The 18,075-nt window shown below is 36.0% G+C and overlaps 1 protein-coding gene across 1 annotated transcript in view; it reads left to right on the top strand.

The window, feature by feature from the left end:
• The window catches only part of LOC150075189 (zinc finger protein 830), a 106,762-nt gene that overhangs the window by 34,254 nt on the left and 54,433 nt on the right, over window positions 1-18,075 (top strand). The window contains exon 4 of the mRNA XM_090388393.1: window positions 6,385-6,451. Within this exon, the coding sequence (XP_090244519.1) occupies window positions 6,385-6,451 (67 nt within the window). The remainder of the gene's footprint in view (window positions 1-6,384; window positions 6,452-18,075) is intronic.

The following is an 18,075-nucleotide window of genomic DNA, read 5'->3' as shown; positions in this document are numbered from 1 at the left end:
TGTATATAATAGCAATTCAAAATGATCATTCCAGTTAATACTTTTGATAAAATATACGAAAATCACAAATGGAAGTGGTTATTTCAATAGTTATAAAATAATAAAAAGAAACAGAATTGGAGTCTGCTGGAATTAAATATAAAATATTCTGTTTTTTTTATTTATTATTATTATTTATTCTGGCTGGAGCATATTTTAGCTATTTTTTTATTATTAGATTTCTGATTTTTTTTTTTTTTTCATATTAAAACATTTTTTGGTTGGATGTCAAGAAGTGCAGATGTATAGCACATTGCTGCACTTGAATGTAGACGGTGGTTGTCCATTTTGGAACTTCATAACAGGTTAATTTTTGGAATAATTTTGAGGTTTTTTTTAAAATTTAATATATTAAATTGTAGTTAATATACAGTTTGAATTCATATAGAAACATGGGTTAATTTATTTTTGTTTTTAGTTAAGCATAACTAAAGCTACAGCTTAATATTCAGATAGCCTTTGGTATTAATATTTTGGCAGGAACTTTGTAACTTTCCTTCAGTAGCTTAAATTAACTTCTCTAGTGGTTAAAGTTTTATTAAGAGCATCATTTCTGTAATATTTTGGTAATTTAAATTGTGTAATATATTGCAAATTTAAATTTTGTAATCTTTCTAAAGTTCAAATTTTACCTTAATAATGGTTGCTACAAGATCCACTTACAATACAAAGTCCAAGGATATTGTGAGCCAGACAAAAATGCTTGTGGGCATTTCCAGTGTGAGTCATAAGCTTGCCATTTGTATAGCATGTGGCTTGGTGTAGTGGACAAACCTAGCTCATCTGGCGATTCTTTTCTTTGCAACTGACGTAAGGAGTGTACTGATCTCAAATTACAACTTGGTGCGTTACGAGAATTTGAGTCACTGAAAAATGTAACTGTAAGCTCATCAGGGATTCAGGTATCTCAAGTAGCTCATGACATGTCAAGTGATGCACCCCCCCACCCAGTTCACGTCCCAGATAAGAATAGTCAAGTGCATACTGCTCTGGTTGAAGGTGACTCTGTTGTCAGCGAAATGGATAATATTTTTTGTAATAAAGGTATGGGGACCAGAACCAGGGTATGTTTGCCAGGAGCAACAATTGATGACATTACCAACATATTGTCAGATTTTAAGGGGATAAAGAGAGCATTATTATTTGTCTGCAATTCTGCCCAGACAGGATAGGTGGATTATATGCTTGAAAGCCTTGTGGATTAAGTCAAGACTGGAGGGAATCTGCAAGACTCTAGGGGATCAGTGTAGCCCCCAGAGTCTTTTTATCAGTGTGGCCTGCACTTGTAGGTAAAGGAATCTATTTTGTAGAGATCGTATTCATTTGAACAAAGGTGGTGCGAGGATTTTTGACAGTATCAATTGAGGATACCTTAAGAGTTCAGGGAACCTGCTAGTTAGGGGGGTGAGAAGGGTAATATAGATCCATGTTTATCTGATGATATGGGCCAAAGTAATGCTTGCAATCACCTAAGGAATTCTTGGTTGTTGCCACAACAGCTGATGTTGGCAAGATGTGCTGAGGGTAGCAACATTTCAAATGAGTGGGATGAGATAGATAGGGAAACAAGCCTGAGTAATTTCAAGGGGTGTATCAGGGTAGTAAACTATAGAAGAACACTTAGTCTTAACAGTGTCTATAGGAATGTCAGACATCTCTTCAATAAAATGGCTGAATTTGAACTCCTGCTTAGGACAACTAGTGCTGACATAATAGGGCTAACAGAAGTGTGGTGCCACCTGGAAATTGGGGACGATGAGTTCCAACATGGTATGCATAATGTATTTAGGAAAGATAGAAGGGGTGGGGGTGTCATCCTTGTTATCAAAAGAAGCCTGAATGTGAAAAGAGCTTTTGCTGAGTCTGAAGTTACGTCTGCCAGCATAGAATCTGTGGTGTGAGTTAGTTGGATGCAAAGGTATAATGAGAGTGGGAGTAATCTACAGACCAGGAGATTGTGAAGAGTATGATGAGTCTTTACATGCAGATGGTATGGGCAAGCAAGTGCAAAATGTCTTATTATGGGTGACTTAAATTTGCCACAGATTGATTGGAATAAGTGGGAGGGAAACTTTCCTTGGGGAATTTTTTTTTTTTAAATCAACTAGATAATTATTTGTACCAGCATGTCAGAGATAATAATAGGGGTAAGAATATTTTTGACCTCATCATTATTCATGAATTAGATGACATCACAGGGCTTTAAAATATAGGAACCATTGGCAGGTAGAAATCATCAGTCATCAGCTGAAAGATGGAGAAAGATGTTATGGTACTTAAATGGTAAATGCATGGGTTTTAATTTCAGAAGAGGAAACTTTGACAGTATAAGGCTCTATATGGCATCTATTAATTGGGCAGATTGCAGAGTGAGGGTGAATACACTTGAATTATGGAATACCTTTAAAGAAAAAATCACAGAAGCAATGAATGCATACATTACCATTAAGAAAATATTGCAAGAGGAGAATGCTGAAATGGATGAATGCAGAGCTGGCCGGTCAAATAGAACAGAAAAAGATAGAATGGGATAGTTACAGAGTGATGAAAAGTATTGAAGCCTACAACGGCTACAAGTTGATTTGTAATAGTACCACATAAGGTTAGAGAGACCAAGGCTGCATATGAGAAAACATTGGATTAAACAGCAGAGAATGGGGACTATGAATTTTTCACGTATGTGAATACAAGGAATAAAAAAGCAAATCAGATTACACCCTTGTGTACTAGGTGTGAGAAAGTCTTAGATAACCCAGCTGATGTTGCAAATGAATTGAACAGATATTTTGCATCGTCTTTATTGAAGAAAGACCCTTCATGCTGACAAGTCTGTGTGAGTGAGGCTGGGTCATATGAAATTAGTGATTTCAAATTTACAGATGACTGTTTATTAGAAAAACTTTCAAGCATAAAGGCAAGTAAGGCTATTGGAGTTGATGGCATATACCTAGTAATTTTGAGGGGAACCAGGGAGTGTATTGAACATTGAAGTTAATTATGAGGACATCTTTGGCCCTGGGATTCCTTTGGATTGGAGAAGTGCTAGCATATCACCAATATATAAAAGTGGTTCTAACTATAAATCGGTTAGTCTGACTTCAGTGATAGGGAAGAACTTAGAGACAATGATTAATAGTGCAATCCAAGGACATTTAGATAGATATAGCATTCTAAATAATGCACCTGGTTTGTTAAGGGAAAACCATGTTTAACTAACTTAGTAGCCTATTTTAACACAGTTACTCATGAGCTTGATGTAGGGAACAATTTTGACACAATTTATTTGGATTTTAGCAATTGACTCAGTCCCTCATGAGGGATTATTATTATTAGCCATATGGTACAATGAAGCCTGCGGCTTATGCTGCACCAGCCAAAAAAAAAAAAAAAAAAAATTCTGAATTACCCCGAGAGAGAGAGAGAGAGAGAGAGAGAGAGAGAGAGAGAGAGAGAGAGAGAGAGAGAGAGAGAAGGGAATCACCGAGAAAAGGAAGAATGATGATATTCAGCTCAGGACCCTGGGTGTGCCAACCCATACTCACCAGATGTGAGCCCCTTGGGTGGGGGTTACTGTATAAGCTGGAACATATTGTGATTACTGGAAAAATTCTAGGATGGATTGCTGGGCGGCTGCAGGGCAGAAGGTAGAGAGTTGTGATTAATGGATATTCTTCAAATTGGTGTAACATCAAAAGTGGAGTCCCTTAAGGATCGGTTCTTGGATCATTTCTGACTTTCTGTTGTTTCTGATTTTCATAAAGGACATCAACGATCATTAAGTACTCTGTGATGGGGTAGACGGCTTGACGTTGAAACTTGCAGACAATATAAAGATTGATAGAGTAGTTAATGACCGGTATCAAGCAGCACTCCTTTGGGATGACTTGAACATGTTGCAAGAATGGTCAGAAAAGTGGCAGCTATGTTTTAATGCAGCAAAATGTGAGGTCTTACACTTGGAGAATAACAATCCCAAAATAAACTTGGTGGGGGTTGAATTAAAAACAGTAGAGAAAGAAAGGGATCCGAGAGTTACAACACAGGCAGATATGAAGTTTTTTGAGCAGTGTAAACAGGCAGCCAGAAAAGCCCATGGTACCCTATTGATGATTTATCGAACATTATCCTGTAGAGATATGTGGCAGTCATAGTCCCACTGTATAAGGCAATTGTAAGAGTGCATTTGGAATACTGTGTTCAAGTATAGAGAGCTCATCTGACAAAAGACATTGAGCTTCTTGAAAGGGTCCAAAGACGGGCAACTCACATGGTAAAATTGGCAAAAGGGTGACCGTATGAGGAAAGACTGATTATGTGGGCTACAGAGCTGGCAACCAAGTACCTCAGAGGTGACATGATTGAGGTTTATAAGGCTCTGAGAGGGGTTAGTAAAATGAATGAAGGCAGAATTTCTGCTGTTATTAAGAATTCCAGAATTTGGGGGCATAAATTCAAATTACAGGATAAGAGGTTTAGACTAGCTTGTAGAAAGTTTTCTTTTAGCCAGCGGGTCGAGTCATTGATTGTTGGATCAGGTTGCCTTTGCAGATAGTTGAGGCTGACAGTTTGAATAAATTCAAACGTCTACTGGATAGTTATCTATGTGAGGAGGGAAGCAAATAATTTATTTTCTTATCTATTCACAGCAAAAGCCTGTGGCTTGCTTGTACAATATGGGTATTACTATTACTGTACTAAAACAGTTTTGTGATGCAGCTGTTTTGTAGACTTAGCTCTTTTACTATTAGAGCTATATAAATTTGACAGTTTTGTGTACAGGAAAATTGAAAAGTTTCAAAACTCATTACAACTAAAGCAAAGCAACTTTTGTTTATTTATTTTACTAGCTTAATTATCCAGTGTTGCACAGTAAAATTCAGCATATTAATTGAATTAGCTCAAAAGTATATTGCTTTATAAAATCACTTTGATGAATGCTTTAAATAATTTAAAAATTATTTTAGGATTAAAAATCTTCTCCATGAAATGTGTTTATTGTTTTCAAATGTTTCCACGGAAAACAATCAAAAAATTTACTAGATCACTACCTTTCACGATAGACTTGGTGGAATGAAATATGTCCCAAGTCCCACAGGGGATTTGGACATCCTGTAGAGTCAAAAATTTTGAATTCAGGTGTAGCATCATTGTCGTTGATGAAAGTAGTAACCACTTAATCAAAAGAATTGCTTGATTGCTACCTATTGCCGTGATTCAGTGAGTGGTCAAAATTTTGGAATCAAACATAACCTTTTCCGTGATGAAAGTTACTCCCTGACTATTTATTGTAATGATCTATTACTGGGGGGGGGGGGAATAAAAGTACCCTTAGAGTAAAAAAGTATATAATGGCATATAAAATAGTCTTTCTAATTAACACCAGTACCAACAAAATGGAATTGAAAATTTTGCACCTTTTTATTGCATATCTCATATATTTATATGAATTTTTTTTTTTTTTTAAATTGGTGTATAGATCAGCATGCTGTTTTTCAATATACCCTAAGCATTTGAATAAGCATTTTATGATTTATTATTTTGTATGCTCAGATCATATGGTATTAATCCCCTTAGCCATTAGTTAGTTGTCCAGTTTCCTCTCTAATCAGCCTGTTAAGATGGCTGTTGAAGTGACTTCTTCACAAGTCTTTCAAAAAGATCAGTGATACCTTGAGCCTTTCTTAAGTTTCCTTTGATTTTTTTTTTTAGATTGCCAACATTTTCTCTAAATTTCATCTTGTTTTAAGACATCAAGATTTTCAAAGCCATATTCTCAATGGTTGTTGCTAATCTTTTTGTACTATATACCATTGATTCAGAATTCCAATACTGATCTGGGTCAGCATCAGCTGACCAAAATGTGCTTAACAGAGTTATCACCAGTAGAAAACATATTGCTACCTTTATGATCTGTAGCCAAAATACCAGTTTTCATTAGAAATCATACCACAAAAACAGAAGTTTCATGCACACACTAGTCAAAGGTGATACTGGAGGCCTTCTTTGATAGCTGTAGTTTAGTCTGCTACTGGTACAGTAATAGTACTCAAGATGGCTGTGGACAGAGGTCCGAGGGGCTACTTTTGTCAAAGGTATTCTTAATGGCAAAACTGCATGGTGGAAAAGGATGCTTCAAAGGGGGCTTGGTATAAAATACTATAATTTAGATAAATAAAAATATGCATAATGAAATGTGGAAAAATTTTTTGATTCTATCTTGTATATGTGGGACACATTTGATATCTCAAGGGATATCTGGTAATTTTAAATGATTTTTTTTATTTGTAGATTATTATTATTGTCAACATTTTGAATTTTTTTTAATTTTCCATCTTAACTACACAGTGGATAATATTCAAAACTGTACAGCAAATAATGCACTACCTTCATCCAGGGAAGATACTTCTGCAAAGTAAGCAGCCTTTCACACTATTTAACATTATATTTTAAAAATATATGTTTGTTATAATAGTACCATTATACTAATTATTTTTTATTTAACACTAAAATTGTACTATACTAATGCTAGTTTTCTTACAGACAAAATTGGATTTTCTGTCAGAGTTCAATAACTAATTGACGATTTTTATCAGACTAATGACAGTGAATAACTACCAATTAATATGATCACACTGCATTTCCTTCTGACTGATAATGTTAAATAGGAATGATAACAATGTACCTAACTTAAAAATTTTTCTCTACTCATCAGTGCAGCTTAGATTTTTTTAGAAAGGATTTTTCGAATTTCTTTAGCAAGATTTCCCTGTTTAGGCCAGTTTTATTAGCATTTGACAAATCAGCTTATTTTGCAAAGAAAAGTGCCTGAAATCAGTTGACCAAGTGAAAACCATGTATAAAGAACATTGTCCAATTTCTAATTTTGACTTCTTCAATATTTTCATAGCCAAGCTTCTATAAATTTGATATTGTTAACATTCCATCCAAAGGTTGTAAAATAGTATTAGTATTAGCCATGTGGTGCAAGGAAGCCTGACTCTTTTGCTGCACTAGCCTAAAAAAATAATAATAATAAATAAGTAATAAAATAACATAAACTACCTATTTGACTCCCTCCTCATATTCAAATTCAAAGGTCAGTTATCTGTCCAACTGACGTTTGAATTTCCCCAAGGCCAAACCGCTCATGGAGGCAACTTATTCCAGTAATTAGCAACTTGCTGGCTAAAAGAAAAGGTGACTCTACTAAAAAGTTGCTCTACTAACTTTTTACCAGATTCACATTTCTTTAATCTGTTCTCTGCATGTGCATGATTGCCTAATGAAAACAATACTTTTTTGTTAGATAAACTATATATGTTATATATAAGTAAATATATTTAGTTAAGGACACTTTTTTACCATGCAAAATAAGAAACAAAATAGGTTTTATTGAAACTTATATCAAGTACAAATAGGGAAAAGGCAGAATCATTTAACAAAAAGTAGTAGTTATTTTCATAATAACATCATTTTTACAATTCAATTTAACTTTATAATCCATGTTATCCACTATAGCAGAAATATAATTTAGTTTAAGTTAATGGAAACTTTTTATACTCTATCAAACCTTAACTAGCATTTTTTGATAATGAATACAGATAAGTTACAATATGTGGTTACCAAGTCTTCAGTTTATAACACACAAATACACTTAACTGATACGATGTGAGCTCAACATCATATTAATTATTTCCCAACCATATCAATTTATGGTTTGTCAAATACAGAGCAGCTAAATAGACAGGAAATCAGTTAAGAGAGAGAGAGAAAGAAAAGAAGGGGGGAATGAGAAACATTACATATCTCAAGGGTTTTTTTTTTTTTTTTACCCAAAGGACTGCTGTGACTACATCTTGACCTTCTTTCCAACTACTTCTACAGGAAGGATGCAAGGCAGAGGATGGCAGCCTTGTAAAGCAAGGGCTATTTGCTTTGGTTTGAAGCTAACTATAGAGGGATTAGCTCTGAACCAATAGAGAGGTAGTGTGATAGTGAATTGAGGGTATGGATAGTCCTGCTCAAGATTACAAAGAATTAAGAGATCTGTAACCAGAACAGGGATATAGCAAAGCCCTAGTCCAAGGTTAATTAAGTAAATCCAGAAAAATCTGTAAGAAAACAAGAAAATTACATTAATTAAATAAAACCAAAAAGAAGAACAAAAGGAGACCATAAAGGTAAGCAAAGAAAAAAGGCTAAGAACCAGTGAACAGGGGAACCAGAAATGATAAAGTGAAATAATGAGTAGTGACAGATAATGGATCTAAGATTAAGGAGATAACAGTCCCACATTACATTAGTTAATTCTAAGTCTGGGATCTACTATTCTTAAGAAAGTATCTACCAGAACTGTTGTTGTTTCATTCCTGTTGATAAATGGAAAAGGTAATGAACATCTAGCCCATGAGTAACTGTGTCAAAGTAGCTAACCAAGCTAGTTAAACACGATTATCCCTTAATCCACCAGTGGTGGTGTAAATCTTGTTACACAAACATTGGTGCAGTACCCTACAAGTGCCTTATTTATTATTATTTTTTTATTTCTGGAAAAAACTTTTGTTTTTGAATTGTTCCATGGATTATACCAATATTTCAAGGTTTTCTTAAAAGATTGCCCTACTTATTTTATGTAATTTTTTTATTTTTAATGTGATTTTTTTTTTATTTTTATTTTAATATATTTTTTAAAATGTGTTTTTTTATTATTTTTATCACTTGTTATATCAAAAAATCAGAAAAAATATTAATTTCTTCTGAAAATTAAAAAATATCTATCATGCAGAATAATAGACTTGAATCTGTTATTCTGATCCATTTTCTAGTTGAAAGGACTTAAGCACACAAAATTTTAATAGGTCCATGTACATATACATACAAATACTTCTAAAAAAATTTAAAAAAATATATATACATATTGGATACTTTTCTAGACTTCAATTTTCATATTTTTTCAAAATTTTATTTCAGATTTGGCATGCTTCCCAATGCATGACATGTGATACCTACTTATCTTTCTTTCCACAAGGTAGCATCCATCTTGAATGAATGTCGTGCTACATTTTTTCATCTTTCATATGTGAAAACAATAACAAATCTCTCAAAAACAACTCTGTGGGACCATAAATATTTATTTAACCTTGTGGGGAGTAGAAAGACAATTAATCTTGAATATCAAACAAACATTCCATGTTTGTTTGATGTTCAAAGTTGAACATAACATGGAATTTGAAACTTCATAGTAGTCAGTTCCCACAGTACTATTCACATAAATGGAAAAGGTGTTACATAAATGGCGACATGTGCTTTCATTTAATTACTCCACAAAACCATAAGAAAAAAAATCAGGAATTATTGCATTAAAACTTTGACTGTATATAAGAAGCTAGAAATAATTTCATATTTTTAATCATTAATTAAAGAGCAACATTATTTTTGTTAGGTGCCATGCTGCCACTGCTGGGTATTAACAAAACCATGTTGTTTATCACTGAGAATTCTATTTCTGTCTAAATGTTCATATATTACTCTTTATCATTGCCTCCATGATTTTCCCTACCACTGAAGTCATAATAACTGGTCCATAGTTATCCACTTCACCCTTAAAACCGCCTTTATGTATTGGTGATACATTTCCATATCTCCAATCCAGAAGAATCTCTTCTGAGTCCAATGATGCCTTCATCATTATCCTTAATGATTGAGTGCACTTTCTCACTGTCTCCCTCAGGATTACTGGGTATTTGCCATCAACTCCAGGAGCCTTACTTGCCTTTAGGCTTCTCATAGCTTCTCATCACTATGAGAAGTTTCTGTTCTCCACTTCCCTACAGAATTTCTCATGTGTGAATGTAGATGCAAAATATTCATTCAGTTTGGCAGCTATTTGAGCAGGATTATCTACAGTCAAACCATCGATATTAGCATTAGTAGAGGCATACAATGCAAGAAAGCAAGCTTATGCAGAATCAGCCAAAAAAATAAATAAATAAAAAAAACCTCCCATTTCACCCCTCCATTCGTTCCAAATACCTGTTCAGCTCAGCCTTAAATTTATTTAGGCTATCAACTTCCACAACAACAGATGGAAGTCTGTTCCACCAATCAACCACCCGCTGGCTAAAGGCAAATTTCCACACAACTATTGTGCAACTGTCTTTCCTCAATTTGAATCTATGCTTCCTCAGGTTTTTAATCTAAGCAAGAGGAAGAATCCCATCAGCATTCAGCTTGCTCAACCCATTCAAGGGTCTTATACACCTTAATCAGATCACCTCACAGGTGCCTACTCACCAAGTGCTGCAATTTGCAGAACTTAAACTCTTTCTTAGTAAGAGCATCCCTTTGTTCCCCTCACTAATCTTGTTGCCATTCTTTGTACTCGTTCTAGCAACTCTAAATCCTTCCTAAAATGAGGCCTCCAGACCCTCATTGAATGACTCCTCATGTGTGAATGTAAATGCCTTGTACAATGGGATAATCACCTTCCTGTCCTTCTACTAGCAAAATTCCTATATATCATTGACAAGACTTCATGATCTGCCCTGGCAGCCTGTCTGCACTGCTCAGCAAACTTCATATTTGACTGCACAATTACCTCCGGGTATTTTTCACTTTCCACTTCCCTGAGTGTACTACCACACCGTTTGTACGTTTCTCTTGCTATCCATATGCAGTACTTTGCATTTGTCAATGTTAAACTTCAGTTGCCACTTCTCAGCCCATTTGCCCAACTTGTCTAGTTCCAGTTGGAGTGGCGCCTCCATAGCTGGATGGGCAGGAGCAGCAGTGCATAACACACGCTTCTTGATTAGACCAGGATTCGAGCCCATGACCAACAAATACGGAGGATGTGGAAAGATCAGGGAATGACTGCCGCTTATCCCCGGAGCAATATGGCCTTAGTTGCTAATGCTTCTAAAAATCAAATAACAACAACAACAACCAGTTGAAGTAACATACTGTCATTAACAACCCTGCCAACCTTTGTATCATCTGCAAACTTGGACATTAATTCTGATATACCTTCATCAATATCATTGATGAATACAAAAAACAACAATGGGCCCAGCACCGAACTCTGGGGAACTCCATTAACAACCAGTTGGAGTAGCATACTGTCATTAACAACCCTGCCAACCTTTGTATCATCTGCAAACTTGGACATTAATTCTGATATACCTTCATCAATATCATTGATGAAAACAAAAAAACAACAATTGGCCCAGCACCGAACTCTGGGGAACTCCATTAATAACATTTGCAGTGTCAATTGATTATGCCACTAATAACATTTGAAGAGCAGTGTCCATTGATTTGCAGTGTCAATTGATTACTCCATTAATAACATTTGAAGAGCAGTGTCCATTGATTACCACTTTCTGTTGTCTCCCACTCAACCATCCCTTTATCCATTGCGTTAACTTACCCTTAATGAAATACCTCTTCAATTTGTATAGCAGTCTTCTATGTGTAACAGTATCAAAAGCTTTCCTGAAATCCAAGTATATGATATCAAAATTATTTTTGGCATTCAGTTCCTTTGTGACCACATCATAGTATCCAATCAAATTGGTCAGACCAGATCTCCCTTTAACAAACCCATGCTGTGTCTTAACTATTACTGCTGTCTTGTCTAGGTGATCTTGCAATGCTTCTTTAACCAGTAACCCCATTATTTTCTCCGGAACACAAGTTAAGAACACAAGTTAAACTAGCATGTCTATAGTTATGTGTCACCTTTTGAACCCCCTTTGTGAATTGGTGATACATTTGCACACGTCCAGTCCACGGGGACCTTCCCTGAGTCCCATGTGCCTTCCTTATGTTTAACTTCAACAATTTCTCCTCCACTTTGCTCTCAGTTATTACAGAATCACTTAGTTCCCTGTTAGCATTTGATAAACTTCTGGCACACCCCTCATTGAATGACTCCTCATGTGTGAATGTAGATGCAAAATACTCATTCAGTTTGTCAGCTGTCTGAGCATGATCATCAATAATGAACCCATATATGTTAAGTGGTCCAATCTGATTCATCCCTTTATTTCTAGAGTTTACATAAGTAAAGAACTCTTTGCTGTTTTTCTTTGCATCCTTTGCCAACGATTTCTCGTAATCTGCCTTCGCCTGCCTGACCTCCTTTGTGACTTGATTACAGACAAGCTTATATCTGCCATAGGCTTCTGTGTCACCTGATACTTTATATGCATCCCATACATTTTGTGTTCTCTGCGACGAGCCTCATTAATTCATCTGACATCCATTTAGGCCTGAATCTTGAACAGTATTTCTTAGTTGGAATGAAAAGCCTAGTAGCCTCCAAGATTAAGTCCCTGAAGGCTTCCCATTTAGAATTCAACTTTGGTAACATGATCAGCTGATCCCACTGTACAGAATTTAAAAACTGTCTGAGACTCCTGTAGTCACCTTTATGAAAGCAAAAGTCCTTCCCTTTAGCCTTGATGGTAGTTACATCTTTAAGTAATTCCCAAATCAGTATATTGTGATCACTGTCACCCAGTGGTTCATTTATCTGCAACTTCTTAATACATGAATGATCACTGCTGATAACCAGATCAAGAGTATTACCCTCTCTGTTTGCCTCTCGAACATGCTGCTGTAGAAAACAGTCATCCAGTGAATCCAAAAAAGTCTTGCTAGTGTGCGAGTGACCAACCACAAGTTGCAGTCAATATCTGGAAAGTTAAAATTCCCCATTATAAGACATTCTGATTTACTGGCCCACTATTTCTTTGCACAACTGTTCATTGTAATCATCAGAGTCATTAGGCCTATAACACACACCTACTCTCATTTTTCCTTTCCCAGTGCTTATGTCACACCAAACAGACTCAACATAGCATTAACTACCAACATCAATTGGGTGCACTTCCTTAGATTTTATGTGTTTTTTAACTAACAGCATAAACCCTTCTCCCTTCCTGGCCTGTCTGTCCTTTCTGTACACACTGTACTCCCCAAATTCCAATTCTGCACTGCTTATACTTGTTTGACACCAAGTCTCTGATACCCAACAATATCTACCTTTGATGTTTTGACTAGCACTTCAAGCTCATCAAATTTATTAACTATACTCCTAGCATTGGTGTACATGCAAGTATACATGCACCTGTTTCTACTCTTAGTTACCCTAACATAGCCCATGTATTTACTTGTTCCACTATGACTCCCAACAGTCCTGGAAATCTTCATTGCCTTGCTTTCCATGCTGCTGCTCATTCCACTAGAAGCAGTGCAAGAATCACTTTTGCCACTCTTAACATTTTAGTCTGTGTATCCCCCAAGCTAGCAGTTTTCCGACCCACCTAACACTGTCTCGATAGCATCGGCATATATTCTTACACTCTTTCTATTTAAGTGTACCCCATCCCTGTAGAAGCAGTCTCTCCTTTTTGAGTTTATATAATTAAAGAATTCTTTGCTGTTTTTCTTTGCATTGTTTGCCAAAGATTTCTTGTAATCTGCCTTCGTTTATATGTGCATTCATGGCTTCTCTGACTATTGCTTTAGATATATTCTATAATTCTAATGTACTTGCCCTCCCTCTGGTACCTGCCCATTTGATATAGGCATGTAGCTTATACTGTCATAGTTCCCTTTGCTAAAATTGAAACCCATCTTTAACAGATACAGTGTCTTTCTTTATCTTCCGACCAAGGACTGTATGATCATTTCCTGTTAATAGTTCCTATACTGTGAGCCTGCAAGTAGAGGCTCACGTCACACTCTTCATAGTCATTTAGTTTGTAACATACCCGCATTATCATTTTACTTTTACATCCAACTACAGGCAGCCTTAGAGGGGAACAGGTATCCTGTGTGTTATCAGACACTCAGCCTAAAACACTGATGGATCCAATATCTCTCTATTACAGAAGATTTAGGAGAAGTCCGGTTGGCCTGCCTCCCTAAAATCCACTCATGCACACCTTCTCGTTGGTAAGCCCTGTTACGTCACTTAGGTGGCAACGAACGTGTAGAGTGGTTCTCTTCAAGACGCCTGGTCAGTGTTAAGAGGAAAAGACCAAACCCTCCAGCAATATGAAAGCACGACGAAACAAATGGCCCTCAGTCCCCAGCAGCTTTCACTCTCCCTCTTACGGCAGCGAGAGGATTAGAGTGGAAGCAGAGGGTGCTAAGAATCTCTGGGTATGACCAGGCTGCCATGCACGGAAACTGAACTTGGCCTGTTATAACGTAAGAACACTCATCGGTGAAGACAGAATATTAGAGCTGGAAAAGGAATTAGAAAATGTGAATTGGAATATCATCGGTTTGGCTGAAACAAGAAGAAGAAATGAATCACTTATAAGTTTATCAAGTGGAAATCTGCTGTACACCAATGGAAACAGTGAAAGGAGTGAAGGTGGAGTTGGGTTTCTGGTCCATAAAGATTTTAAAAACAACATTTTGGAATTCAAAAGTACATCACCAAGGGTGTCAAGACTAATACTCAAGATTTCTAAGAGATACAAGCTAAAGATTATAATGATTTATGCACCAACATCGAGCCATGATGATGAAGAGGTTGAAGAAATGTACACTGAAATTGAGAGTCTTCTAGATGAGCAGAAAACCCACTACACTATTATTATGGGAGACTTCAATGCTAAGGTTGGAAAAAGACAAAACAGCGCAGAAAGAGGAACTATAGGAAATTTTGGAATTGGTGAAAGAAATGAAAGAGGTGAAAGACTTGTGGAATTTGCAGAATCTCAAGGACTGTCAGTAATGAACACTTTTTTCAAGAAAAGGGTGAACAGAAAGTGGACATGGAAGAGTCCAAATGGATTAACTACTAATGAAATCGACTTCATCCTCACTAACAGAAGATATATTGTGAATGATGTTACCGTCCTGAATAAGGTAAATGTTGGAAGTGATCACAGAATGGTAAGATGTACACTTGATATAGATGTAGGAAAGGAAAGGAAAAAACTGACTCGAGTAAATAATACAAAGGTCTTTGAGATAACAGAAGAGGAGAAAAAGCAGTATGTACTGGAACTTAAGAACAAGTATGAGCTTCTGCAGACTGCTGAGGACCAAGATATCGACGAGGAATATTACAACTTTTTGAAAGTGATAAAGCCCAAGAAACCTATAGGGAAACAGAAATACAAAGAAGAAAAAATTAGTCAAGAAACACTTGTCATGATGAACCGAAGACGACAAATGAAGAGCAAGAAAAACACTGACAGGGAGAAAATTGAGTATACTGAGTTATGCAAAGCCATTAGAAAGAGACTCAGAGAGGACATAAGAAGATTTAACACAAGAAAAGTAGAACAAGCATTAAGGGAAAACAAAGGATTTAAATCAGCAGCCATGATCAGTAATACAGAAAGACAAATGATACTGAAACTGAAGAATAGTGATGGTGTACTTATAAACAGCAGAGAAGGCATAATTCAAATAGCAGAAGACTACTATAGAGAATTATACAAGGAGCAGGGGAATAATGCCAGCGGTGGGGAAGATGGATTGCAAAGTAGCAACACATACGACATACCCAATATTCTTCCTGATGAGGTAGAGCATGCATTGAAGAAAATGAAGAATCAGAAAGCCCCGGGGGAAGATGAAGTTACTGTAGAGTTGTTAAAATTGGGAGGAAGAGACATAACACAAAAACTGGCAAGGCTCTTCACAAAGTGCATTAGAAAAGGTGTGACGCCTAAGCAGTGGAATAATGCAATCATAGTTTTGCTGCATAAGAAAGGAGATAAATCAGAAATTGGAAATTATAGACCAATTATCTTGTTATCCCACATCTACAAGTTGTTCACAAGGGTCATTACTAACAGATTAGAAAGAATACTTGATGAGAATCAACCGAAAGAGCAAGCTGGCTTTAGGACAGGATTCTCAACTATGGATCACCTTCATGTAATATCACAGCTAATGGAGAAAGCAAATGAATATAAAACACCACTATGCCTGGCATTTGTGGATTATGAAAAGGCATTTGACTCCATACAGCATAAGGCAATGTTTCAGGCACTGGAAAGACAAGGCATTGATACCCCATATATTATGATTTTGAAGAAAATATATGAGAGTGCTACCTCCTTTATTAGACTAGACAAAGACAGTAGGAAATTTAAAATTGAGAAAGGAGTTCAACAAGGAGACACAATATCTCCTAAGCTGTTTACTGCTGCCCTTGAGGAAGCTTTCAGAAGATTAGACTGGTTGCAGAAAGGAGTCAATGTGAACGGAGAGTACCTAAACCATTTACGATTTGCAGATGACATTGTGGTCATAAGCCACGATCCCAAAGAATTAGAGGAAAATCTTAATCAGTTATGCACAGCTAGTAAGGATTTTGGACTAAAGATGAATATGGCTAAAACAAAAGTAATGATGAACAAGTATGCCACAGAAAGGGAAATAATGATTGAAGGAGCAGTAATTGAAAAGGTGGAGTCATATACTTATCTGGGACAAGTTATTAGCTGTAATAATGATAAATGGCTGGAAGTCAAGAGAAGAATAAATTTTGGATGGATCGCATTCAGGAAATATAGTCACATACTGAAGAGCAATATCCCAGTTTGTCTTAAACGTAAAATAATGAACCAATGTATACTCCCCACCATGACTTATGGAAGTGAAACTTGGGCACTCACCAAAAGAATGGAAGAGAAGCTGAGAACTACACAGCGAAGAATGGAACGAATCATATTGGGAATCAGACTGTTAGATAAGAAGAGAAACACATGGATTAGGCAACAAACTCAAGTAAAGGACATTCTTATCAAAACTAAAGAACTAAAATGGTCTTGGGCAGGACACATAGCTCGAAGACATGATGACAGATGGACTAAGAAAATAACAGAATGGTATCCAAGAGGAGCTAGAAGAAAACCTGGAAGACAAAGGCGGAGATGGATAGATGAAATTCATGAGTTTGTGGGTAGTAAATGGATGTCCAGTGCTCAAAACAGAAGGAACTGGAAAGTTGCTGGAGAGGCCTTCATCCTGCAGTGGATTGAAAATGGCTGATGATGATGATGATGATGATGACAGGCAGCCTCCCTGTATAACACAGTACTTCTACATGGTTTCACTCTAACACAATTGATAAATTGCGGCTAATCCTCTCACTTTATTATGCAAGGTTTGCTGCAACTCTCTAACCTGGTTAGAGATTTGCAGCAGACCTTACATAACAAAGTATTTTTTGAGCTTTTCTGTGGGGAAAACCCTGCTATTATGTTGGATATAATTTTTCAACATTTCTATTCTTTTTTTGTGAATCTCTGCTATTGACTCGCTAGTCATTATGCAAAAAAAATTATTGGGAAATCCCCGTGTTAAATTCTGTTCTATTGAACTTGTGCTTGTTTGAGACCATAAAAAATCGTGACTTCAAAGCATGCATTTCGTGACTTTTAATGTTTTTGTAAGGTTATTTTGGTTTTTATTTGATCATTTATAAATTTTTTTGGGTATGTATTACTAAACTTTGTTCTTAAGAACCATACTGGAATAATTTCTTTGTCGTGAATTAAATTCCAGCCCTAAATGTGAAAGTGAAAGAACACTACTCAAAAGAAACTTTATTTCTCTAGAATGAAAGATACAAATTTTGGATTGTCTTAAAAAAGGGGAAAGGTATCATACATTGCAAAAAGTTTAAATTTAAATGAAACAATAATCCAGACCATAAAGAAAAATGAACAGAAAATAGAACTGCTGTTGCTGCAGGATATTTCATTTCATTAAGAATTCAAGGGGAAAGTGCTTTGGCTGATAATGAAGCTGCCAATAAGCATGCAGAGGAATTTCAAAAATTATTGAAGAGCACAGATACACGCCACATAAAGTTTTCAATGCTGATAAGACAGGTCTTTGGTGAAAAAAAATGCCCAACAGAATGTTTATTTCAAAAAAAAAAGAGAAAACTACACCAGGTTTTAAGGCACCAAAAGATTGTGTAACGTTACTTATGTGCAGTAATACATCAGGAAATTACATGATAAAAACCTATGGTTTATATCATGTAGT

The sequence above is a fragment of the Mastigoproctus giganteus genome, chromosome 14 (assembly GCF_048544385.1).
Source record: "Mastigoproctus giganteus isolate SK-2022 chromosome 14, ASM4854438v1, whole genome shotgun sequence".
Classification (NCBI taxonomy): domain Eukaryota; kingdom Metazoa; phylum Arthropoda; class Arachnida; order Uropygi; family Thelyphonidae; genus Mastigoproctus; species Mastigoproctus giganteus.
Note: the sequence above shows the minus strand (reverse complement) of the source record. Positions and strands in the feature narration are given on the sequence as shown.